The 26,695-nt window shown below is 44.7% G+C and overlaps 1 protein-coding gene across 2 annotated transcripts; it reads right to left on the reverse strand.

The window, feature by feature from the left end:
* Positions 1–3,688: 3,688 nt before the first annotated feature.
* Positions 3,689–26,467, reverse strand: fgfr1b (fibroblast growth factor receptor 1b). 2 transcript variants are annotated; one of them, XM_055936042.1, is made up of 17 exons: positions 25,866–26,467; positions 13,722–13,960; positions 10,559–10,648; positions 10,226–10,398; positions 9,804–9,927; positions 9,520–9,695; positions 9,259–9,403; positions 8,932–9,122; positions 8,641–8,786; positions 8,015–8,136; positions 7,745–7,855; positions 6,501–6,691; positions 6,217–6,339; positions 5,776–5,846; positions 5,473–5,610; positions 5,161–5,266; positions 3,689–5,022 (listed from the first exon to the last, which is right to left on the reverse strand). In XM_055936042.1, exons 2-17 carry the CDS (start codon positions 13,837–13,839, stop codon positions 4,723–4,725), a joined length of 2,325 nt encoding a protein of 774 aa, XP_055792017.1. In that variant the 5' UTR covers positions 13,840–13,960; positions 25,866–26,467; the 3' UTR covers positions 3,689–4,722. The 2 variants fall into 2 exon arrangements, with proteins under 2 accessions (XP_055792017.1, XP_055792015.1); XM_055936040.1 differs by having other exon boundaries at positions 9,505–9,695.
* Between the last annotated feature and the right edge of the window lie 228 nt (positions 26,468–26,695).

The following is a 26,695-nucleotide window of genomic DNA, read 5'->3' on the forward strand; positions in this document are numbered from 1 at the left end:
ACAGTGATTTCAAATCAGATGTTATTTGTCACATGCGCTGATTGCAACAGGTGTGGACCTTCCAGTGAAATGCTTACTTTCAAGCCCTTAACCAACAATGCAGTTTTAAGACAAATGCGTGTTAAGAAAGTATTTACTAAAATAAGCAAGTTAAAAAATAAATAAATAGAAAAGAAGAAAATAAATAATTAAAGAGCAATAACAAAATAACACAGCGAGGCTATATACAGGGGGGGGGGCACAGGTAACTTGAGGTAATTGAGGTAATATGTACATTTAGGTAGAGGTAAAGTAACTGCATAGATAATAAACAGAGTAGAAGCATCGTAAAAATGTGGGGTGGGGACAATGAAAATAGGTCAAAAAAAAGTTTAACTAGGCAATTCGGTTAAGAACACATTCTTATTTACAATGACAGCCTACCCCGGCCAAACCCTAATCCGGACAACGCTGGGCCAATTGTGCGCCACCCTACGGGACTCTCAATCACAGCCGGTTGTGATACAGCTTGGAATCAAACCAGGGTCTCTAGTGAAGCCCCTAGCACCGCGATGCAGTGCCTTAGATCGCTACGCCACTCAGGATCATTTTATTAACTGTTTAGGAGTCTTATGGCTTGGGTGTAGGTACCGCTTGCCGTGCGGTAGCAGAGACAACAGTCTATGACTAGGGTAGCTGGAGTCTTTGGCAATTTTTAGGGCCTTCCTCTGACACCGCCTGGTATAGAGATCCTGGATGGCAGGAAGCTTTGTACCAGTGATGTACTGGGCCGTACGCACTACCCTTTGTAGTGCCTTGTGTTCGGAGGCCGAGCAGTTGACATACCAGACTAGTGATTGAGCGATCCTAGTTTCAAACATTGGTGATCTTTAATCGTTTGCATTGGTGTTAGATTTGGGCTCCTGAGTAGCTCAGCGGTCTAAGGCACTGCATCTCAGTGCAAGAGGGGTCACTACAGTCCCTGGTTTGAATCCAGGCTGTATCACATCCGGCCGTGATTGGGAGTCCCATAGGGCAGCGCACAATTGGCCCAGTGTCGTTCGGTGTAGGCCGTCATTGTAAATAAGAATTTGTTCTTAACTGACTTGCCTAGTTAAATAAAGGTTAAATAAATAAAAATATAGAGTGTGAGGTTAAAGTATTTTCAAAGTTTATTCTGTAATTTCCATCCACTTGGTGGCAGTATACTCCTGTCGTTGATGGGGCTGTGCGTCCTTAGTACAGGATACTCCTGGCCAGGGGCGGTGCGTCCTTAGGACATTCTATCCTACAACGAGATTATCTCTGGTACAAATCTCCAGTCCCAGCCAAACTCCCCAGGCTTATGACTTTACCAGACCTCTGCACATACAGCCAGAACCAGCATTCTAAATCACAGGCCTGTAAGCTCTCCTACGTTCTTACCACTTTCTCACAGTCAGTTTCTATGCTTTACAAACTCGTCTGTTAGATGACTTAGGGCTGGTTTACCAAACAGGTCTGTAGTGTACAGCAGTGGTTCAAAACATCCCACATTTTCAAATTGAGGCAACGATAATTGAGGCAACGATAATAAGTCTCCCTAATCAATCCGTGTGATCAGTTAGGAGGTTGTTGGCCCAGACAGTTTGAAAGGGAGGGGAGGTGTACCAGAGGAAAAGATCTATACTGCTAATGGCCCCCTAAGTGTTCAGTAATGACATAGAAGACATTATTTCTCTGTCTCTTTCTGTCTCGCTCTCAGGAGTACATGCGGAAACACTTACCTGTTTCAACTGCTTCAGAAAGAAACTATGCTATACTAAAAAGTTCAGTTTCTAAAATGGTGGTTTGGGTCACAGCTGATCCCATTCCTTCTAGGTCGTTATTGGGGCCAGAAACAGAAACAGTGGTGATTGTGGTTATTGGGTGGGTCGCAGCAGGGAATTTTGGAAGGCTTTAGATGGGTCACAGTACAAAACAGCCTGGGAACCAGTGGTAATGAAGTACTCAGCGCTGACTTGAGGGAAACTTGAACTCTCTGACTGTCTCTCATGCAAGTGCGCGCACACACACACACAATAGGAGGTCTGGGGGGGGACAGGGGGAGCACGTAGCTGACTAGTGGTGGCTATTCAGTAGCCTGATGGTCTGTGGGTAGAAGCTACTGACCAGTCTTTCAGGTTTTGCCACGATGCCCCTATACTTAGCGAAGGAAGTGGGGAGAACAGGGCGTGGCTCGGGTGACGGGTCCCCGATGATCTCCTTGTCCTTCCTGCGACTCAGGCAGTGTGCACCCAACGGTGCGTTCGGCTAAGCGTACCACCCTCTGTAGCACCTTGCGGTCAGCGGCTGTGGAGTTGCCGTACCAGGCTGTGATGCAGCACGACAGTATGCTCTCGATGGTGCTCCTGTAGAACACTGTGAGGGCCCTCGGGGGACAGGCTGAACTTCTTCAGCATCCTGAGGTTGAAGAGTCGCTGTCGTGCCTTATTCACCATGGTGTCCGCGTGGTTTGACCATTTCAGCTCCTCTGACATGTGTACGCTGAGGAACTTCGCACAGTTGATAGCCACCCTGTCAATAAATCTCCAGCGTTTTTTTTTTACAAAAGCCTGATAACCCTGACAGCCCCTGTGGTTCCCAAGGCTGATCCTCCGCTAGCTCCTACAGGTGTTGATAACAGCACCACACTGGATATGCCAGTGACTCTGACGCCCCTCTGAACCATCTGTCCCTGGTGGAAACTGCAGCCCCATTATGGCTCCTCACACCCAGTAACGGCAGCTCACGGCCCATAAACCCCAATAGAGCCCACATACAGCCAGGAGAGCACTTAATAATGGAGAAGGGTGGCAGGGGTGGGGTGTTTGCATAAACACCGTGGTGGGGGACATTGATTGCCGTCTTTATGTGTGTTTGTGTGGTGGTCAGCATATAGGGCAATAGGGCAGATGGCTGTGCCAACAGCCCTCATTTCCAGGAATACGAGCAACCCTGAGAAAACACACTCAACACGTTTAGACAAGCCCAGATTTACACAGTGACACAGGAAGAGCTCAGGGAATATAACCCTATTCAGGGTAATCAGGTTAGAATAGGCTACTTCAAATTTTTGAGTGAAAGTGTGGGTGCTTTATCCTTACGCCTTCGGGGAAGTTTCTGGAAAATTCCTATCTTCATCTGAAACAATAAGGATAGGATCCACATGAAATGTTTTTATTCAACACATAACTAGCTATGAGCTGTGAATAGAACACAGGGCATAGAACACAGAAACAGCTGAAATCTCACCAGAGAGAGAGAACGCAGCCAGAAATTTAACAGAATGTTTCCTCTCCAGGGGACAGACATGCTATCCAGACCCTGGACCTCAGCCAAACAAGCTGCCAGCTATGTGTGTGTCTGGCAGGAAGCTGCTGTCTGTGCTGTAAGGTCCAGATCTCAGGGTGATTGATAGAGCGAAGTTACTGGCCAATCCTCTCTTCCCACCATTAATCACACACACACACACACAAACACACTTCCCATTTTCTGGAGAGAATGCTTCCTCTGCAGTCAGCAGCAGAACCTCTCCTCCCTCTCTCTCATCACACACTCGTTCACCAGTCCTTTATTCAGCCCCTGAAGTCCTAGAGCACTACTACGCAACATTTGGGCTGACTGATCACTTCAGCATGCGCTCTCTCTCCCTCCATTTTCTCTCTCCTTCAAAAAGACTTCAGTGACGTTTTGTAATACTGTCGTCTTTATTAACAGTCCTTTAAATAAAGGCATTCACTGTAAAGGAAGGTCGACTTCCATTGGCGATAAGTGCATTTGCCACTGTTTTAAAACCATTTACATTATCGTTAACATTATCAACAACATCATCATTACCTTCAACGTAACACTGGTGTCCATAGAGCCTAGACTAGAGAGTGATACTGTAACTGTAGACAAGCCCTGACTAACACTGCTGGTATGATATTAGCTTATTAAAACACATAGCATCTTACCTACTTCTTTCTTCTGATTCGAACACATAGCATCATATCCACTCCACTCTTAGGTGTACTTTCATTGACAGGGATAAAAACAAGCAGCCATCTAAAAAAGTAACACTGGAGATATATTTTCAGATGACACAATTCATAATATACTGTATTTATATAAAAAAGCCCCCGTCCCCGCAGGAGGCCTTTTGCCTTTTGGTAGGCCGTCATTGTAAATAAGAATGTGTTCTTAACTGACTTGCCTAGTTAAATAAAGGTTAAATAAAAAATAACTGAATTATTTGTTTTCCCATGGGAAGATTTCCTTTTTATAGCCTGTATGGTTTACTCATGAAGCAGCAGTTTGTTGCATAATATGGCGATGAAAATAATGTTTAGCAGCCTCCTCCTCCGCCTCTTGCTCCTGTGTGAGTATCCCTTTATTAATAGTTCAGTATACTCCTAGGGAGGAGAACAGAAGAGCCCAGTCTTTGTGAAAAGTCATGGTTATAACAGAGTCATAAGACCTCTGTCTGTCTATCTTTGCCATTGTCTTAATCTTTGTTAATGAGCCTCTCCCCAGAAATGCTAAGCAGGTCAAATGAAACCGCTCCGGGGCAGACTGGATAACGAGGGGTTAAAGCACTCAGGTAGTGTCCTCCCCTCTGGTAGGCCTCCCAGTCACCAAGGAGGGGCTGGGGGTAGAAGCCAGGGGGTTGGGGGAAGGAGGGGCTGGGGGTAGGAGGGGGGCAGAGAACATGGTAGAGACTGACTAAAAGTGAGGTGTAGATCAACGTTGGCTGTGTCCCCGGGTGGTGGTGTGCCGGGTAGGTATGGTGTAGGTCAGGGTGGATGTCCGGGGGGGGGTCCAGGAGGGAATATGGTGGTCGTAGGCCAGGGTAGAGGTTCGAGAAGGGGTCCTAGGGGGGGTGTGCTGGTTGTAGAGCAGGGTGGAGGTCCGGGACGGGCTCCGGGTAGAGTACTCTGCTCTGTGGGTCGGCTCCCGGGAGAAGACAGAGTCAGAGGAGCTGCTGGTGTCTGGGCCCACTGAAGAATACTGGACCGCAGGGATGGACAGATCCAAATACTCCTAGAGCGAGAGCAGAGACAGAGGGAGGGAGAGAGAGAGGACATGTTCAGGGGAACAATTCAAATGATACAAAAATGACACTGTGTGTGTGTGTGTGTGTGTGTGTGTGCGTGTGTGTGTGTGTGTGTGTTTTTTTACCTGGTTGGCCATGAGTGAGAGCATGCGGTCCAGATCCTCTACCAGTTGTTTGAAGGTTGGTCTGTGAGACTGAACAGCATGCCAGCAGTCTCTCATCATCATGTACCTGAGAAAAAACGCCACAGGGTCAGAACAGACAGTGCATTTGCATCACTATACATGCAAGGACATTTATTATACTTGTATCACTATACTTGCGAGGACATTTATTATACTTGTATCACTATGCATGCAAGGACATTTATTATACTTGTATCACTATACTTGCGAGGACATTGTACTGTATGTGTGTGTGTTTGGGCGTGTACTCACAGCTCCTCTGTGCAGGCGGCTGGTCTGTCCATACGATGTCCCTCCTTCAACAGTTTGAACAGCTCCTCCACGGGGACACCAGGGTAGGGAGAGCCTCCTAGAGTGAAGATCTCCCACAGCAACACACCAAACGACCACCTGCAACACACACACAGAATTCAATACAGTGAACTATCACTTTATCAGGGACAGTTATTGCTGGGCTTGAAAAGAAACCTACAGGTACATTACATGATGGATCAACGCAAAGCCACGGCACAACAGAGCGTAACGTCTATGAAAAGTTCGGAGGGCGAGACTTACACGTCACTCTGGTGTGTGTAGATGCGGTCGAACAGAGCCTCCGGTGCCATCCATTTCACTGGCAGACGACCCTGGGAGGAAAACAATGGGTTAAACGACCTATATTTTACATTTTAGTCATTTAGCAGACGCTCTTATCCAGAGCGACTTACAGTAGAGTGCATACATTTTACATACTGAGACAAGGATATCCCTACCGGCCAAACCCTCACGACGCTATGCCAATTGTGCGTCGCCCCACGGACCTCCCGGTTGCGACAGAGCCTGGGCGCGAACCCAGCCCAGCCTGGGCGCGAACCCAGAGACTCTGGTGGCGCAGCTAGCACTGCGATGCAGTGCCCTAGACCACTGCGCCACCCGGGAGGGTGTCCGTCTGTCTGTGTTTATGTCCGTCTGTCTGTGTTTAAGTCAAACCTGCTCCATTTTGACCAAGTTACTCACGTTGGTTGTCTTCTTGTAGTAGTCTATGTGGTGGATGTCTCTGGCCAGCCCAAAGTCTGCAATTTTCATCACATTGTCCTCTGTCACCAACACATTCCTGGCTGCCAAGTCTCTGTGGATACACTACAAAACAAACAATTGATTGATTAATTGATTGACAGGCACAAATGTCCACACATTTGAGAAAGGGAGAAGTAGAGTACCAGAAGAGAATAGATGCAGACGAAGAGAGAGAGAGAGAGACAGACAGAAAGAGAGACAATAACACTGGTCTCTTCTCTGACCTTCTGTGAGGCGAGGTAAGCCATGCCCCTGGCCACCTGATAGGCAGCAGACACCAGCTCCCTGACCTCCAGCGTGTCCAAGGGGGCCTGGGTAGGCCCAGACCAGTACTCCAGACCCACAGGCCTCCGACACCGCAGGTACTCTCTCAGGTTGCCCTGAGATGCATACTCTACCACCACGTGGAGAGGGCCTGGAGAGAGAAGAGGGTTATACTTAGGCTTGGGGCGGTATGCAGAGGTATTCTGAAAAAGCCACGATTATATTTGAATATTTGGAGATACTTTTAAATACCTGCAGTCAACTCGTGCAATAATTTAAGAGATAAAGCAGATTGCGTTCTTCATTTCACCTGTCACATTGTTTTACATTATGAAGCTTACCGTAGTTCCCCAGAACAGTTGAGCCAGTCACGTGTTTGTTTGTAAATAGCACAACGGGAGAATACAGGAGTGGGTGAGTCGAGCTGTGTATTTGGTTTAACTTGCTAGTTAGCTTAGTAAGTGGCTGAGTTAATAAAGAGACACTTTCTGCCGTGTTTGAGAAGTCAAAGTGCTTTGGATGAGTTATCTGTAAAGCTGGCACTGATGCCATCTTGATTTCTTTGCGTAAAATTGTTCTCCTCTCTGTTCTCGGCCGAGCAGAGCAGGCAGGCCCGTTACCGTAGCAACTCCAAACTCCACACAGACACAGCGTGTACACATACTGCTCCAGAGCCAGTACTGTTCTTCCTTCAGACAAGCATGCGTCAAAACTTTGTTCATTTTCACAATGTCTCTAGTTCACATTCGCTTGTAAATGTCCAAACGCAACAGAAATGACATTCAGTAGCTACTACCTATACTTGTATAACTGTATAAGCTGGATTGCATGTCTTTGCAATTAGTTTATTTCGTTTGCGCTCGTTAGCATATTTAGCTAACAGCCTCTATTGAAATTCGCTATTAGTTTGTGCTATTTTTGTTAGCATTCTGGTAATGGATGCCCAATGGCATTTCTTTTGCTTTTTTAGCACCCCCTTGTGTACAGACGGTAATACCATAAATCCAGAGATGAGAGAAGGACGGTATGACGATATGAAAATCTGGATACCGCCAAACCCTAGTTGTAATGTAACATTATGGTGTTCGCCAAGGTTCAGTGCTTGGACCCCTGCTGTTATCTTTATCCCTTCGTACTGTGCCTCTTTGTACTTATGGTTTGCCATTCTGCTCACACGCATGCACAAACACAGCGCCAGTCTTACCATCCTGTGTGCAGGCTCCTAGCAGGTTGATGATATTCTTGTGTTTCCCGATCATCTTCATCATCTCCATCTCAGAGATCAGATCACTCAGGTCCTTCTCTGTGGCGTCCGCTACACAGGAAATAGGACGTGACATCACATCAATATCAACCAATACGCACACCGTTTTCAAGGTTAGAAATGATGATACCAAAATCTACGTTTATTCTAATTTACTCCTCAAATTTCAGGAATATATTTCAAGAAGTAGTCAGCAGTAGTCTCACAAACCTTTAAGCATCTTCACTGCGACCATGGTGAGACGGGAGGGTTTTTCTCTGTCCAGACCTGCAGCCTCTGCTAGCACCACCTGACCAAAACAACCTTCACCCAGTGGCTTGCCCAGAGACAGCCTAGAACACAGAAACGCACGGCATATTGTTCTTTTTATTTTTTGCTCCTTTGCACCCCAGTATCTCTACTTGCACATTCATCTTCTGCACATCTATCACTCCAGTGTTTAATTGGTAAATTGTAATTGCTTCACCACTACGGCCTATTTATTGCCTCACCTCCCTAATCTTACCTAATTTGCACACACTGTATATAGACTTTTCTATTGTGTTATTGACTGTACGTTTGTTTATCCCATGTGTAACTCTGTGTTGTTGTTTGTGTCGCACTGCTTTGCTTTATCTTGACCAGGTCACAGTTGTAAATGAGAACTTGTTCTCAACCTGGTTAAATAAAGGTGAAATAAAAAATAAAATAAAATGAATGTCCTGTTCATGGAGGTTATGAATCCCCTTGGTTAAGTTATAAGCGCCTTATGCAGGGTTATGTATGCCATATGCAGGGTTATGTATTCCCTAAATTCTAGGTTGTGTCTCTATGCAGGGATATAAGCCTTCTAGTACCTGTCCCGTGACAGCTCCCAGAGCGGGTCCGCAGGCAGCTCATATTCTGACACGCCGGCCAGGTTGGGCGTGGCTCCACTGGAGAGGCGGTAGGGTCTGACCAGACACACGCCAGACTGCAGAGAGGAGGAGGAGTCTACTGACACCTATTGAAAGAGAGGGGGAGGCAGTGAGAGAGGCCATGGTAAGCAGTCAGCCTGCTGAACTAAACCCAGGGATTAGTTCTCAGGCAAAGGTTACGCATCATACGATCGTGGTTCACGGGTATGCGTGTATATGTGTGTGTGCTACCTGTCTGCGTAGGGGAATGCTCTTCGCCAGTTTATGAACAGCCAGCTGGCTACTGAAGTCACTCTTCTTCGGGGAGCAGCGTAATCGGCAGGCGGTCGCTATGGCGATTAGGAGCATGATGATGAAGAAGCCGACACAGTAGATGAAAATCTGCAGGTAGGCCTGAGACGGGACGGGGGAGGGGGGCACGTCTGCAGAGGAGGGAGTAAATGTTTTTATTTTATTGTCATTTTTGTTTGTTTGTTCTCTTCCATTTTGAGTGCACATTTGTAAAGCACACTGGGCTGCAAAGGTTAAGAATAATAGAGTGTAGTTATGTGTGCGTACCTTTGATCACGCTGAGCCAGGCAGAGTGGTGAGACATTCCAATAGAGTTTCCTGCCAGACAGGTGTACTCTCCCTCATCCTCCACAGACACGTTCCTCAGAGTAAACACCTCCATCTCCCTGTCTGTGGTGTTAAACCCTGCAGTCTGAGGGCGATAGAGAGATGTTTATGTGGGGTAGCCCTCGTGTGTACAGTGTGTGTTAACCTTCAGAATTCGTACGTAGATGTGTGTGTGTGTGTGTGTACCTTCAGTACACGTACGTAGGGTAATCCGTCTGTCCCCACTCTGCTGCCGTTAATGGTGATGCGTTTGAGCCACTGGATGTGGGGCTGAGGGTCACTGAACACTCGACAGACAAACTCCACGTCACTACCCACCACTGCCGTACGATTAGCTGGCAGGCCTGCCTGGAGGATGGGCCTGTGAGGGGAACGTTCTAGAACACACAAGCACACATGCAACGTGAGTGACGCAAACACACACATATACATACACATCTCTCTATGCACGTATATCACAAGTAAACACACACACACATACTGACCCACTACGTCCAGCTGGTAGGTGTGTGTGAGGCTGCCATGCTTGTTCTCCACCAGACATGTGTAGTTGCCTTTATCAGACGGAACCACAGACTCCATTATTATAGTCCACATGTGGTCTCTGAGCTGAAAGAGGGAGGGGGTGAGAGAGAAAGTCAGGGAGTGAAAACATAAGAATAACCAAGAAAAATACACATTTGGTGTGGTGTTTGTGATTGAAATTTGGTAAAGTAGAAATAAGTGAAATTTGGTATTCCCCAAGGTTCAGTGCTTGGACCTCTGCTGTTATTTTTATACATTCTTCCCCTTGGCACTGTAATCTAATCTTTACTTTTAAGGTATGCTATTTTACCTGCTGACTTTACTGATGATGCACTATACAGACAACACACTATGCAGCAGAGGGCTGTACAAACATACATACCTTGAAGCCTCCAATCCGCTGGTCTCTCCTGAACTCTTTTCCATTCCTGTACCACCGCAAAGTTGGAGTGGGATTACCAGTCGCCTGGCAACGGAATTTAACAGTCTTACTGGCAGGAACGGCATGGAGCCTCTTTTCCATCTTGTCTGGAGTCACCCAACGAGGAGCCATCGCTGGAGAGAGAGAGGTATTTATATTTCTAACTTTGTATTCAATATCAATCTTTTTGTAAATTGGTTTGGCTCCTACTTTTTAATACTAATAAAGTTAGAGGGAGTGAAGGGGAGTGACAGGTAAGGTGTGGGGGGAAAAAGGTGAGAGGAAGGGGCTTACGTTGGAGCTTCTGGTTGTTGTACAGTTTATTTTCCTCTGAGGAAGACTCTTCGTCATCATCCTCATCCTCCGACGATGTAAGCATGTCAGCTATGGAGAGAGGGGAACACTTTCAGTATTGCTGTAGTTCTCAAACGAGTATGTAAACTAGAGTTAGAAACCAGTGTGTGTGTGTGTGTGTGTGTGTGTGTGTGTGTGTGTGTGTGTGTGTGTGTGTGTGTGTGTGTGTGTGTGTGTGTGTGTGTGTGTGTGTGTGTACGTGTTTAACTATTCTTGTGGGGACCAGAAGTCCCCACAAGAATAGCGAGAATATATATATTTTTGACCAACTGGGGACATTTTGTTGGTCACGACAAGATCAAATGCTATTTCTAGGAAGTTTAGGGTTAAGCTTAGAATTAGTGTTAGTATTACATTAAGGGTTAGGGTTAGGAGCGAGGGTTAGTTTTAGGGATAGGAGCTAGGGTAAGGTTTCAAATCAAAATAAAATGTTATTGGTCGCATACACGTGTTTAGCAGATGTTATTGTAGGTGTAGTGAAGTGCCTGTGTTTCTAACTCCGGCAGTGCAGTAATATCTAACAAGTAATATCTCACAATTCCACAACCTATACCCAATATACACAAATCTAAGTAAAGGAATGGAATTAAGAATATATAAATATGGATGAGCGATGTCAGAGAGACATGGACTAAGATATAGTAGAATAGAACAGAATACAGTATATACACGGCAGTTAACCCACTGTTCCCTGGTAGGCCGTCATTGAAAATAAGAATTTGTTCTTAACTGACTTGCCTAGTTAAATAAAGGTAAAATAAAAAATAAAAAAAATGTAATAAAAAAAAATACATATGAGATGAGTAATGCGAAATATGTTAACATTATTAAAGTGACTAGTGTTCCATTCATTAAAGTGGCCAGTGATTTCAAGTCTATGTATATAGGCAGCGGGCTCGAATGTGCTAGTGATGGCAAAATAATAATACATAAATAATACATTTAGGGTTCAGGTTAGGTTTTTGGGTAAGTACTGGGTACTTTTGGGGTAACTACAGGTTAGGGTAAGAGTACGGGTTAGGTTTAGTGAAAATAGGATTCTGAATGGGACTGAATTGTGTGTCCCCACAAGGTTAGCTGTACAAGACTGTGTGTGTGTGTGTGTGTGTGTGTGTGTGTATGTGTGTGTGTGTGTGTGTGTGTGTGTGTGTGTGTGTGTGTGTGTGTGTGTGTGTGTGTGTGTGTGTGTGTGTGTGTGTGTGTGTGTGTGTGTGTGTGTGTGTGTGTGTGTGTGTGTGTGTGTGTGTGTGTGTGTGTGTGTGTGTGTGTGTGTGTGTGTGTGTGTGTGTGTGTGTGTGTGTGTGCAAACAGGAAGGGCTGAGACAAGGTTACTCTGTGGGGGTCTGCTGAGTGGTAATGGAAATGCCATAAAGATTAACCTTTCACCCCTTTTTAAGGTGCCTCGACTATCGCCACAGCGCACACACCACCGCTCCTTCAGAGTTCCCACGTAGCTCCCTAACCCCAAGCTCAGAGATAAACACACACACTAATCATCAGCACCTTCATCCTGACAAATGGCTGCAAACAAAAGGGTAAGGATGGGTGTGAGGGTGAGTTGAGGAAGGAGGCCCCAGAGCTTTAATAATGGGTCCTGTTTGAATACGTTGAATGAGAAAAAAGCCTTTTTCCCTCTACCATTAGACACAGTCCGATAGGGTTCCAGTCCACAGCATTCACAGATCCAGCCACGTCAGATCAGTGATTACTATAAGCAGGGACATTTTCTACCACACATCCCTTTCCATCTCTCAGCAGAATGTATATATTGATTACTATACAATATAGAACTACTATATTACTAACTAAGGGCATTTTCTGCCACAGATCCCTTCCCTCCCCACATCTCAGCAGGACTGCGACCAGAGAAAGCACGCCTCACCATCATATCTACTGTAATCTAGGGAGATTAGGTCCATAATCATCACCACCACAGAGTGACATAGACCATCCCGGAATCCCAGCTCCCAACCTCACTACAGCTGGTCTGTAATCTACAGGGAGAGGTTTACAGAAACTGCATTATGGGAAGTCCTGAATACTGTCTGCTCGTGGCAGGGGGAATATTCCTAATGAAAGGTTGTCAAAGATAGACACAGAGAGAGAGAGAGTTAGAGAGAGAGTTGGAGAGAGAGAAGAGATACAAACAAACAAGGATAAAATAACTGAAAAGAAGAACGGAATCCACTAAACAAGAGCAGAGCAGGGGGAGGTGGTTGAAATCCAAAGACCAACAACTTTATTTGAAAGATGCAGCGAGACAGAGATGGAAAATTGGAAGCAGCCTTTGTATATGGACAAATTGTTTGCAGCAGAAGTTACATTTTGGTGTTTTTGACTGTGAGAAAAACAAGAGTTGATGTGTTCCAAAACATTAGTATCAAACACACATTCTCTCTGTATCCAAAACACACTCACTCACACATGCACACAAACAAACACACACACACATTCGCACGCACGCACACACACACACCATGGTGTTAGGGCTGGTTAGGATGGCCGTGGTTGCAGGACTCGCCAATAGAAGGAAAAGAACACCTCCTTTCAGACAGCATTCATCCTTTCCTACCAAACACAGCCTTTCTGTTCCACATCCAACCAGCTGTGTGTGTATGTGTGTGCGTGGACAGGATATAACCATAGCCAGCGGTGGAGACGCTAAACCGTGGTTGCGCCATGAAAAATCCCTGTAAACATCCTCAGTTTTTGAACTAAATGGACAAACCTTGAAGATTGAGGTCCTTTTTAGACCAATAAAGAGCCTCCACACCCCCAAATTGAAGAGTGTGTTCTGTCCTCTGTCTCAGAATAAAGACCCACTGCTAACTGAGTAATTCCAGACAGCGGAACAGAGTCAGTGGGATTGAACCATCATGGAAGCAGCCTGAAACCCAGAACCCTCAGCCTGGCATGAAAGAGATCAAATAAGAAAGAGGAAGAGAAAGCTCACGTTAAAAATGCACACGAGCGAGCAAAACGGAAGCGCACGCACGCACACACAGAAGGCTAATGAGACGCAGCCCTGCCGAGAGAGAGAGCAAGCAAGCGAGAAAGAAAGAGCAGAGAATTTAAGATCTTTTATGTGGTCCATGTCTCTTACCTGTGTCACTGTCGGTGTCACTGAGGGAAGCAGCTGGTCTGGACTGGGTTAGGGGGGACTGGACCAGTAGAACCAGTAGAGACCAGAGTAGCAGCAGATACCAGCGAGACAACAACATAATGGCACTGGTATAGCTTAACTGGTACAGTACTGGAATGGCAAGGGCAACTGGTACAGGGTTGGCTGTAGACGGCGCTCCAACAGATCAACCCACAACCATCAACTCTTCAGGTGGGGAACTGTAAGAGAAGAAAAAGGAGAGGTTCGAGAGGGACAATAGTGGTTATGTTAAAAAAAGGTGAGAAAAGGTTGCGTCACCACTACCCTGTCAGCCCATGCTGTCGGGAGGACATTGGTGGAGACACATGCTTTAGTGTCTCTTTTCACAGGTCTGAGATGGGAACTCTGCTTCCCACACTCCTCAGCCCTCACACATTAGCACCTGTCCCCGAGGGGAGGTGAGAGAGGGGCACCTACCACACACACACACACTTTTGACGCGTGTCTCCTGTCAGATCACCTGTCACACCTTAAATGCCCATCGAACATCACAAAACAAAATCTGTGTCATATCACAGTTACGCCATACATCCTCTTCACAGAGTCTTGCCCCGCTACTGAATGGACAAGTTTAGTGTCTCTCGTCAGAGAGACCATTTATTTTGGGAGATTGCAAAATATGACCTTTTTATTCAAGAGAGAATAAATATATTTTTCAGGTGATAATAAAGCATGTTTCGCTAAGTTACTTTCTTCTCAGCTTGTTTCTCTAACTTTATAGCAAGTCAAGCTTGGCATGAAATGTTTTGAAAAAATTATTCAAAAACAAATTCTTTCTGGTCTCTCATCCCAATTAGATCCAAACCAATTGGCCTACCGTGCCTCCAGGGGTGTTGATGACGAGTTACTGGTCATGCTGAACAATATTTACGAACATTTAGAAAAGGCATATAGCCTAGTGAAAATTGTATTCCTTGACTTCAGTAGCGCATTTAACACCATCCAACCCCAACTACTGGTGGATAAGCTAGTGAATTTGGGTTTCAACTCTCTACTGATCAAGTGGATTAATAGTTTCCTTGTGAACCATACTCAACAAGTGAAGTTTAACTCTGCCATCTCCACATCTAGAACGGTGAATACGGGAGCCCCTCAAGGTTGCGTACTTTCACAGATACTGTAAAAACTGTACACAAACGAATGTCAAGCCTCTGACTCAGCCCACACGTTTCTTTCAATATGCAGATGACACAGCTGGTGTGGGTTTCCTCCACCCAGACCAAGCCTCTCTTCAACGTTTAGACAGAGAAACAGACAAATTCGTCCAGTGGTGCGCATATAACTTTCTTGAAATAAATGTTAAGAAAACCGAAGAGACGGAAATTGATTTGAGAAGGAACAAAACTCTACCTCCTACGAAGATCAATGGGGAATCAGTCGATAGAGTGACCACATATAAATACCCGGGATTCGAAATAGACAATAAACTGAAATTCAATGACTGTGCCTTTGCAAAGATAAAGAAAATGCAACAGGGAATGTTTTTTTTAACGCAAACTGAAACAGTTTAATGTTGACCGCCATATCTTACAAATGTTCTATAAATCTGTCCTGCAGAGTGTGTTGTCCTTCGGTCTGATATGCGTGTTTGGAAACATGTGAGTGCAAGACCAAGTCAAACTTCAGAGCTTGATTAAGACGGTGGGAAGGATAATTGGTATAGATCAAGAATCAGCCTCCAGACAGTACTCATCCCCTTCACTCAAAACTCAGTCACAGCAGCAGCCGGACAACTGCAAAGAGACTTCTTCAAAAGAAAATCAAAACAGATAGATATGGGGACTCTTTTATTCCAACAGCCATTAGACTGTTTAATAGATAGTCTGTTGGGTATACGGCATATTGCACTTTCACTTTAAATGTGTAGTTATAGCACTTTGAATGAATTCTATTGTGTAGATTCTGTGTTTTCATGTTTTATGTACCATCTATATAAGCACATGAAAAAATGAATTTCCCTCTGGTTGTAACGTCTGCTTCCAACTCACACTCTCAAACACATAGATCCCCTGAACACAGCTCACTTTCCAGACCACTTTCCAGCCCACACTCTCAAACACATAGATCCGCTTGAACGCAGTTCACTCTCCAGATCCCAATCACCTGAATTCTAATCACCTGTTCACACACCTGTATGTCATTATCACACACTATTTTGTTCAGTTCTTTTCACCCCATCACTGTGAGGTATTGTTTGTTTTGTGACACACTTCTTTCTTACTGGTTTTATGATAGTGAGGCAGGCAAAAACTAAGGACGCCTTTTGCCTATTCCCTGCCTGTACTTTAGCCTATCGGATTTCCTGTTATCAACCTATTGCCTGATCTTCCGGACTACATTACTAACCTTTTCCATGCCTGTACTGTTGCCCTTTTGGACCCCCTGTGTATGACCTTCTGCCTGCCCCTGGACCCAGCTACCTGCCTTCTCCTGTGGTCCTTTGAAATAAACACCTGCTGCGCCCTGCGCTTGAAACCAGCTCTCTGTCTCCCCTCGTGTTCGTTACACTGGTGGGATAATAAAGTTCATCTGAATCACCAAAAACAAATGTCATTACCAGCACAATAAACTTAAATGGGAGGGAACAGTCATATAATATAATTGGCTCAACAGCCAATATTAGCCGGCCGCAACCGGGAGGTCCGTGGGGCGACGCACAATTGGCATAGCGTCGTCCGGGTTAGGGAGGGTTTGGCCGGTAGGGATATCCTTGTCTCAGTATGTAAAATGTAATAAAATGTATGCACTCTACTGTAAGTCGCTCTGGATAAGAGCGTCTGCTAAATGACAAAAATGTAATGTAAATGTATTATTTAACATTACTATTAAAATAGTACTCACTTATAGGAATGGGTAATTGTTTACAAGTTGCTAGTTAACCCATAAAGCCATCAATATTTTCATCTTCTGTGGTTTGGTAACTTCCTGTTCTTGACGGACTCTGACTGGACTGAGGACGACGCAAATTTGAAACATTTCAAAGTATGTGGCGTCCGTCTCGTAACGGAGCCTTTAACCGCCATAGGGCATTGCGTTTCCACTCTGTTGTGGACATCCACATTGAAATGCATGACATCCGGAGCAACATAACAGAGTGCTTATGGGTAATGTGAATGAGGATTGAGTTACACCTCCCTCTAAAGGCTGCTACACTGTTTACGTGCATGTTCATAGGTGGAGTCGGTTTTTGGGGGCAGCAGACACTTTTCCTTGCATTCCACCCGGTGTATATCCACTAGGTGGTGCGAGAGTAGCTTACCAAGAGGGGCCGAGGCACTCTTTATGACTCTAGCTAGCGACGGCATTTGAAATTCAGGATCCAGTGTTATAGGCCTGTTACAAATACTAGCTAGCTAGCTACATGTCTGGTGTTCTATGCTTTCAACTCTACTTCACAGAGTTAATTAGCTACAGAAGCAAAAATGTCTGCCTCCAAATTGGAAGAGCTTGAAGTGCTCTTACAACTCGTGAGAAATAAAAACAAACGGTGGCAAATTCGTCCACAGAACACTACTAGGTGGGGAAGGAGAATACGCCTCTTGTCCGACCTATGCGAAGCATTGACGAGGAAAGACAATTTCAATACTTTCGGATGTGGGCTGGCAGATTTCACAACCATGGTAGACATGGGCGCATTTGGTCGGGAGGGAGATGCGGGAAGTTTGGCTCCCAACTCATTGCAGGCCAGCTGCTGCTACCAAGGCCAGAGTGCTTGCCTGGGGACCCAAACACAAGGCCATATGTCTTCGGGGGAGACGAGGCGCTTCCTCTGAAAGTCAACATGTGACCATGTCCAGGTAAGATACTGTAAATGGATGTGACTTGTAATATTATGATGTGAAAATTACACCAATGTAAATAGAATAGTTGTAATGATATGCCTCACATAAAAGTGCTTTGGCATCCCAGTAGGAGGATAGGGACCTATGTCCAAAGTATAGACTACACAGTTGTTACAGTACATATTTGATAGCATTCATGTTGGGGCTCCCGAGTGGCGCTGCGGTCTATGGCACTGCATCTCAGTGCTAGATGCATCACTACAGACCCTGTTTCCATTCCAGGCAATCGGCGCAGTCCCACTCCTGGTCTCTTTCTCCTTTATCAGACTGCGAACATACCGGTCCCGAATCTGTCTCCATGTCGATGCTCCCGAGTGGCGCAGCATTATAAGGCACTGCATCTCAGTGCAAGAGGTGTCACTACAGCCCCTGGTTCGAATCCAGGCTGTATCACATCTGGCTGTGATTGGTAGTCCCATAGGGCGGCGCACAATTAGCCTAGCGTCGTCCGGGTTTGGTCGGGGTAGGCCGTCATTGTAAATAAGAATTTGTTCTTAACTGACTTGCCTAGTTAAATAAAGGATTTTTTTTTTTAAATGTTGTGCTATCTCACCCCAGCTGTTGACTTTGCGTTATGGTCCATATACAACCGCAGCAAATTATTTTACAGAGGTGCTCGTATCGTCTCACCTCCTCTGACAGACACTCCTCAAAATTGGACAGAGATTTCATTTTGCATAAGGAATGTCAAAATCAAAGCAAATATGCAAGTAGAATAGCAGTAGCAGCATGTCCATTGAATCCGTGTTTATAAATACCAGAAAGTAGACACAGGGGCGGGACTTCCGCTGCAAAGCTTTCTCAATACTGCCCATCAATTGTATATGTTGCGTTCCAAATTTCATGGGCGCACTTGTTCGTAGTAGGTTTGTGAGCACAACAAGGAGCTGCCCATTTTGTGACATAAAATGACACTGCAACACTCTGTCGGCTCCGACTGCATACAGTGTCCTGCCCTTAACCCCTTTGTCGCTGTACATGTGCTCGTCGGAACTTGGAAACTCTTAAATGTCCGACTAGATAACTAGTTAAAGTTATACACGTGCCGCGTTCAACCAATCAGCGAGTCAGAAATGTCAGTTTCCTAGTTCCGATTAGCACGTGAACCCAGCATAACCCCTATCCAAAACACCTTCTGGCCAGGGAACAGAACACCATTTGCTTCCAGCCTGCCTGTCAGTGTCACAGTGTTAAAGTCTCATTGAGAAGATGGATCTTGTGTTTAGGTGTGATGAGACCATTCCAACCCACAAACACACACTGTGAGAGACTAACAAAAGGGAGAGCTGTAAAAATACTCTGTAATACATCATCTCCGTGCTTATGGCAGAACAACCTGACGAAACACTAGACCTGGACATTACTGTAGCTGGCAGTAAGGAAAGGTGTGTGTGGCCATTACTGAGGGTCCGATTCCATAATGAGATCTGTCCTTCGGAGCTGGCAGCCAGTGTGCTCGTGTGTGCGTGTGGCAGGATGGTAACCCAGATAGGGAGGTATGTAACCGTGAAGAGTAGAGCGGGAGGTTTATGAAGACATCATTAATGCCCTTCATTAATGCCGCCCGTAACTCAACCCCACACAAACATTAAAGACTCTCTTAAACGAATGAGTCTGTTTGCAGATTTATGGTTTTTACGGTGTAGAGTCTCCATCATACTGCTGGCTAGCAGACAGCAGAGCACAGCGACATCCAAGAAGAGACAGAGTGAGGGAGTAAGAGAGAGATATAGAACATTCTAAGTATGCAGGCTTTTGCTCCAGCACTACTCCAGAGCACGGTAGGAGTAAAAACTTGCAAATCCCCGCCTTAGCTCTTCAGCAGGAGGGTTGATCAGCCCTGCCATAGAAGCTAAAAGCTAGTTAACAGCTAACACACCCAGCTCTGTAAACCTCACTTTGGTAGTTATCACACCACCACCACCACAGACACAATTAGAACAGAAATAAGAGTGATTTCTCCCTGGTCTAGCCATGCTGTGTGGCTTCTTTAAATTCTAAAGGAACATTTCAGCAATTTAACAGACACTCTTATACGAAGGGACTTGCTTTCAACCAGAGTAGGGAAGACAACTACCATAAATTATGATCTTCACAAGTACAAATAACTTTAAGAGCAGTGATAATTATTCTGCAGATGCTGTTGAACTAAACGCCATTGGCTCAGCATGTTGGTACTGTGTATAGCTTAGCGATGGACTGTTACAATGACTCCGGAGGTTTGATATGATTCTAAATTGATGGTCTGAGAGTAGCTACACACACACCCAGGGTGGTGTATAGTCGCTAGGCCAGGAATAGAGCATCACACCAGATCTCTATCGAGGAGAGGGCCTCTACCTATTGGAAACATCTCCCCACTCCCATGCACACTCTCGCTCTAATCTCTTCCTTCCCGCTTCCTCCCCCATACACCCCCTCTTTCCCTCATCTGTTCTTCATCTCCTGCTCACCCCTAACCCATCCCCCACTCTCTTTCCCCTCTCATCCCTTTAGTTAGATACATTCTAGTTCTCATAAGAATATATTTTTATTCTCCCTCTCTTTCTAGCAGATGTGACCTCTCCGGATTTTCCATTCCGGAAGCCCTCACCTACACACCAGATTTTGCCTCAGATCCGGCCTGTTCCACCCGTCAAAGTAACGCTGTCATAGTATAACTATGTCATAGTAACACACAATTTCTCGGTAGAGGCCCACGCCACCAGCAGACTGGAAAACAGATGACGGTGTGTATGTGTAAAGGGGAGCCATGACTAAGGATATGCTACCATTATCAAATCTGTTTTCTTTTCCCAAATTCCGTTTTGTTTTTCCAGATTTTGTTTCCATGTTTTTTTCTTCAGGTTTTCGCTCTCAAAATCACACTTTTTTATTATTATATAAAAACAACTTAATTTGATGTTTTAAGTCCACAACAATGCTTAAACCACATCAAGAGACCACTTTATGTAGATGTTTTGTGTGTAGTTACTCTTTAATTCCAGTGCACCTAGCAAGAGGCAGTTGTTCAGTGGTGTTTCTGTAGCGGACATGTGGTGGTAGCATAGCAGTGGGAAGTAGGGGTGCTGCAACACCCCCTGATAAATATAAATATTTTCGCAAAAATCCAGCACAAAAAAATATTTTGCCCAAAATGATATTGCTCCTTGCTGAACAGACATAAATACAATTATTCAAAATACTACACCAGAGAGCATAATTTAACTACAGAAAATCTGCTGTCTCAGCCACTGCCTGTCACCAAGGGAGTACCACAAGGCTCAATCCTATGCCCCACGCTCTTCTCAATTTACATCAACAACATAGCTCAGGCAGTATGAAGCTCTCTCATCCGTTTATATGCAGATGATACAGTCTTATACTCAGCAAGCTTTCTCTACCATTAACCTTGTTCTAAACACCTCCAAAAACAAAGGTCATGTCGTTTGGTAAGAAGAATGCCCCTCTTCCCACAGTTGTTATTACTACCTCTGAGGGTTTAGAGCTTGAGGTAGTCACCTCATACAAGTACTTGGGAGTATTGCTAGATGGTGCACTGTCCTTCTCTCAGCACATATCAAAGCTGCAGGCTAAAGTTAAATCTAGACTTGGTTTCCTCTCATAATCGTCCCTCTTTCACCCCAGCTGCAAAACTAACCCTGATTCAGATGACCATCCTACCCATGCTAGATTACGGAGAAAAAATGTATAGATCTGGGGGTAACGGTGCTCTCGAGCGGCTAGATGTTCTTTACCATTCGGCCATCAGATTTCCCACCAATGCTCCTTATAGGACACATCACTGCACTCTATACTCCTCTGTAAACCGGTCATCTCTGTATACCCGTCGCAAGACCCACTGGTTGATGCTTATTTATAAAACCCTCTTAGGCCTCACTCCCCCCTATCTGAGATATCTACTGCAGGCCTCATTCTCTACATACAACACCCATTCTGCCAGTCACATTCTGTTAAAGGTCCCCAAAGCACACACATCCCTGGGTCACTCCTCTTTTCAGTTCGCTGCAGCTAGCAACTGGAACGAACTGCAACAAACACTCAAACTGGACAGTTTTATCTCAATCTCTTCATTCAAAGACTCAAAGACTCCTGGCCCGGGTATCCTGGAAGGATTTTGACCTCATCTTGTCAGTAGAGGATGACTGCTTGTTCATTAAAAGTGCTTTCCTAACCATCTTAACTTCTCTAGGGTAGGGGGCAGCATTTGGAATTTTGGATGAAAAGCGGGCCCAAAGTAAACTGCCTGCTACTCAGGCCCAGAAGCTAGGATATGCATATAATTGGTAGATTTGAATATAAAACACTATAGGCTTCCTATTTCGCAACAAAACCTCCTTCACTCATGCTGCCAAGCATGCCCCCATCTCTTGTTGTGATGTGTGTTTTGTCCTATATTTATATTGTATTTGTTTTTTATTTTTAATCCCAGGCCCCCGTCCCCGCAGGAGGCCGTTGCTAGTTAAATAAAGGTTAAATATTATTTTTTTAAACAGCTTATACAAAATAGCTGTGGGTTTAGTTTTATCACAAGCACTTACAGCTGGGAAGGCCGCAATTTGGGCAGCACGTGAGCCAAATGTATACTCTATAGAAGGATTTTGGAACCTCTAACCCTGGCACTCTAACTGTTAAACTCATTAGTACACTAACAATGGCTACCAGTCCTGAATTGAATGGGAACTGCCCATCTATGGATCATATATCTATGGTTGTTCGCAGCTGTCAGTTTGCCTTTCACAAATGTATAAAAACAATTGTGAGAAAAACGTGGCCTACCAATTGGAAAGCAAATGCCTAATGCTGAAAAGAGTGGACTAATCTGTCTGTGGAAGCAAACTATTTTTTTCTCAACAACTTTCAGCGATTCTGAGCAAACAGCACCTTGAGATATTGGCACGAGCGCATCGGGCATTACTGCTGAGTGGCCTATGAATCATTTTCATCATCGGGTGAGTCAGTGTCACTGGAAAGTTTATTTCGTAGCTTAATGTAGCCTACAGTGCATTTGGAAAGTATTCAAAAATCTTGACTTCTTCCACATTTTGTTACGTTTCAGCATTATTCTAAAATAAATGTTTTCCCCCACCAATCTACACACAATACCCCTAATGAGTATTCAGTCCTTTTACTCAGTACTTTGCTGAAGCACCTTCGGCAGCGATTACAGCCTAGAGTCTTCTTGGGTATGACGCTACAAGCTTGGCACACCTATATTTGGGGAGTTTCTCCCATTCTTCTCTGCAGATCCTCTCAAGCTCTGTCAGGTTGGATGGGGAGCGTCGCTGCACAGCTATTTTCAGTACTCTCCAGAGATGTTCAATCAGGTTCAAGTCTGGGCTCTGGCTTGGCCACTCAAGGACATTCAGAGACTTGTCCCGAAGCCACTTCTGCGTTGTTTTGGCTGTGTGCTTAGGGTCGTTGTGTTGGAAGGTGTACGTTCGCCCCCAGTCTGAGGTTCTGAGCGGTCTGGAGCAGGTTTTCATCAAGGATCTCTGTACAGTTCTCTGTTCATCTTTCCCTCGGTATCCAACTCCCTACCGCTGAAAAACATCACCACAGCATGATGCTGCCACCATGCTTCACCATAGGGATGGTGCCAGGTTTCCTCCAGACATGATGCTTGGCATTCTGGCCAAAGAGTTCAATCTTGGTTTTATCAGAGCAGTGAATCTTGTTTCTCATGGTCTGAGAGTCTTTAGGTACCCTTTAGCAAACTTCAAGCGGGATGTCATGTGCCTTTTACTGAGGAGTGGCTTCCGTCTGGCCACTCTACCATAAAGGCCTGATTGGTGGAGTGCTGCAGTGATAGTTGTCCTTCTGGAAGATTCTCCCATCTCCACAGAGGAACTCTCAAGCTCTGTCAGAGTGACCATTGGGTTCTTGGTCACCTCGCTGACCAAGGCACTTCTCCCCTGATTGCTCAGTTTGGCCGGGCGGCAGCTCTAGGAAGAGTCTTGGTGGTTACAAACATCTTCCATTTAAGAATAATGGAGGACACTGTTTTTGGGGACCTTCAATGCTGCAGAAATGTTTTGTTACCCTTCCCCAGATCTGTGCCTCGACACAATCCTGTCTCGGAGCTACGGACATTTCCTTCGACCTCATGGCTTGGTTTTTGCTTTGACATGCACTGTCAACTGTGGGACCTTATATAGACAGGTGTGTGCCTTTCTAAATCATGTCAAATCAATTGAATTTACCACAGGTGGACTCCAATCAAGTTGCAGAAATATCTCAAGGATGATCAATGGAAACAGGATGCACCTGAGCTCAATTACGAGTCTCATAGCAAAGGGTCTGAATGGTTATGTAAATAAGGTATTTCTGTTTTTTGCAAAAATATCTTTTTTTTTTGTCATTATAGGGTATTGATGAGGAGAAATTGAATTTAAACAATTGTAGAATAAGGCTGTAACATAATTAGAAAAAGTCAAGGGGTATTTTCTGAAGGGACTGTATATAGACGGGGATTCTCGTTGCCTCTTCAGAAAGTTGCAATAAATACGAATCACTCATGCATTCTGTTGATGTCTTATGATAAACTTGGTCAAATTAATAAACGTTCAAACATTTAGTTGATTGCTTGCTAAGTTAGTCCCGTGTGGCTCAGTTGGTAGAGCATGGCACTTGCAACGCTAGGTTTGTCGGTCCAATTCCCAAGGGGGACAAGTATGAAAATGTATGGACTCAATACTGAAATCACTCTGGATAAGAGCGTCTGCTAAAATGTCAAATGTCCAACATATTGTTGAATTCCATTATAATGTCTGGATTCAGTGTTTTGCGGCCATGGTCTCCACATCACATATTTTATAGGGCCCTATACCATGAAATGTCCATGGTCCCAAAGTGGGCTACATGAATCATTTGATTGTACAACTATACAACCCAGCTGACGTACGGTTACATACAGAGGCTGAATGTTTGGAGACAGAGAAGAGGACATGCTGAGAGTAGCACTGGATAACAGCTCACTCTTACCATACACTTCTATCTACCTCTCCACTCTCTCTCTCTCTCTATTTTATTATATCTCTCTCTCTCTCTACTCTTCACCCATCTGTCTCTCTTTCTCTTGCTCCTCCCTGAATGAGGCATCTGATATAGAACAGCAATTACAAATTCGCTCCGTTCACAAATTAGTCAGGAGTTCTTACACACACATTCAGCGTCTCTCACTGTTACCCCGGTGAGTAAGATTTCCAACGTATGCAGTATGCAAATACACTTGAAACTGAACTCTCACACCATGACATGATTATCATTATTGTGTGCGTGTGGCTATATTACCCTATATGTGTAGATATGAAAATCCAAAGTTGTCTTCTGAACATAATGTTCCGATTTCCCAGACAGAGATTAAGCCTAGTCCTGGCCTAACAATGCTCAATGGAGAATCTCGATGTAAAGTGCTTTTTAGTCGAGGACTAGCTTTAATCTCTGTCCAGGAAACCGGTCCAATAACATTTTCAGTGCCACGGATCATGTGGCAATATAACTAATTCAATTCCATTCTATTCATCAGCTGGTGCCAGTTGGTTCCGCGCGTGAGTCACCGGTCAAGCGCGGTGAGTCAACAAAAATCGCATGCATCAGCCAGGTCTCATCAGACGTGACACAAGCGTCATTTACCGTACACCGACACATTTACAGCCACGTCTGTCGGACACAATGTCCCCACATTAGCAGTGACCTGTGACTGACTGCTTGTGCTGTGTTCCTCAGAGAGAGACATGGGTCAAGTATTACCAGCTGGACTCTCCCCTCTGGTTTGTAAATGTGGTCACCTTTGTGTATATCTTATACATTATTAATGGCGCCTTCATAAGCCCTTTATAAGATATATGGATTAATGGTTATAAGTCATTTGAAGCATTGTAGTTCATGAAGGGTTCGTTCGTCTAGCTGATAAATCAAGAGGAAACCCTCGGATATCCAACTAATTCCAAACAAACCCTTTGTTATTGCAGTTACATAGTTATTCAATAGGCTACCACATGCAGGGGCTCGACAATTCCATAGGCAATTTTTCTTATATAGACTATGCATTTAAAATCTATATGAACATGCTTGACTAGATACCCTTCACCTACTTAATTTAAACGTAGCATTGTTTTTATCAAAAGAGCAATGATTCTGAAAAATAATGAACCAATGTTTCCAGACCACAGAATGCAAGCTGCATGCAACATTGTGTGTATACAGTCTTGAAATTTATTGGATTGCATTGGCGTCTCACCTGCGTTTCTGATCCTTGTGCAACTACCCTCGAGGAGGTAGGATACGAATTAAATGTCCGATTCCTTTGATGCCTTCAAGTCACAACTCCCGAAAAAACATCGATATTTTTCCGAGTTCAAATAGAGTGGCGCGGCGAAGCCACGCGTAATGGACATTGACTGCGGAGTATGGTGCGGTCTCTCTTTCTACCTTCCAACAATGTTTTAAAACTAAGAATTTCAGTTCGAATACAACATAGTTTAGTTGTTTATCCGTTTCAGTAAACCAGCAAACCTCAAGGCATTTTAGTTTACTCCAAATGTGCCTATTCCTGCCTGGAGAAAACGTCGGAACTCCGACCGTTTTCTGTATTGTCTTGGAACGGTCGAATAAAGTCGCGAAAAAAACGTTTGCACAATCCTGCAACCTAATATTTTGCTAAAATTATATATATATATTTTAAGTCAACAACGCAGAGATGTACTGTATTTTGTGAATAGCATGTGAGGTGAAGTGGCTGGCAACTTCAACTAATATATTTCAGAGCAGCGAATTCCAACTCCCTGCAGGCAGCGTCTGTGACCTCCACAAAAAACTTCGCACCGCGCAGTGTGTGCGTTGTATGCGCGTGTTTGGGAGGATGGGGTTACAGAGCTGGGAGATTCTGAAGGAGACCTCCCCCTTCCCTGCTTGTCGCCCCACCCTCAGTCTCAATTGCAGGAACTCCAAATGATTTTAGCCTACACTGTAAACCTGTTGGTCTGTCCCAAATAAAACAGAGTTCTCTACTGACTTGACTGACCAAAACACGGCATCATTTGGAAATAGACAGTAGCCTATGTTTGTTTG

The sequence above is a fragment of the Salvelinus fontinalis genome, chromosome 10 (genome assembly GCF_029448725.1).
Source record: "Salvelinus fontinalis isolate EN_2023a chromosome 10, ASM2944872v1, whole genome shotgun sequence".
In the NCBI taxonomy this organism is placed as follows: domain Eukaryota; kingdom Metazoa; phylum Chordata; class Actinopteri; order Salmoniformes; family Salmonidae; genus Salvelinus; species Salvelinus fontinalis.

Coding starts and splice junctions, on each gene's coding strand:
- fgfr1b (XM_055936040.1), bottom strand. CDS start 13,839: ATGTTGTTGTCTCGCTGGTATCTGCTGCTACTCTGGTCTCTACTGGTT. Junction 7,856..8,014: donor CGCAGTGAAGATGCTTAAAG/GTTTGTGAGACT, acceptor TTTCCTGTGTAG/CGGACGCCACAGAGAAGGAC. Junction 5,611..5,775: donor TACACACACCAGAGTGACGT/GTAAGTCTCGCC, acceptor TGTGTGTTGCAG/GTGGTCGTTTGGTGTGTTGC.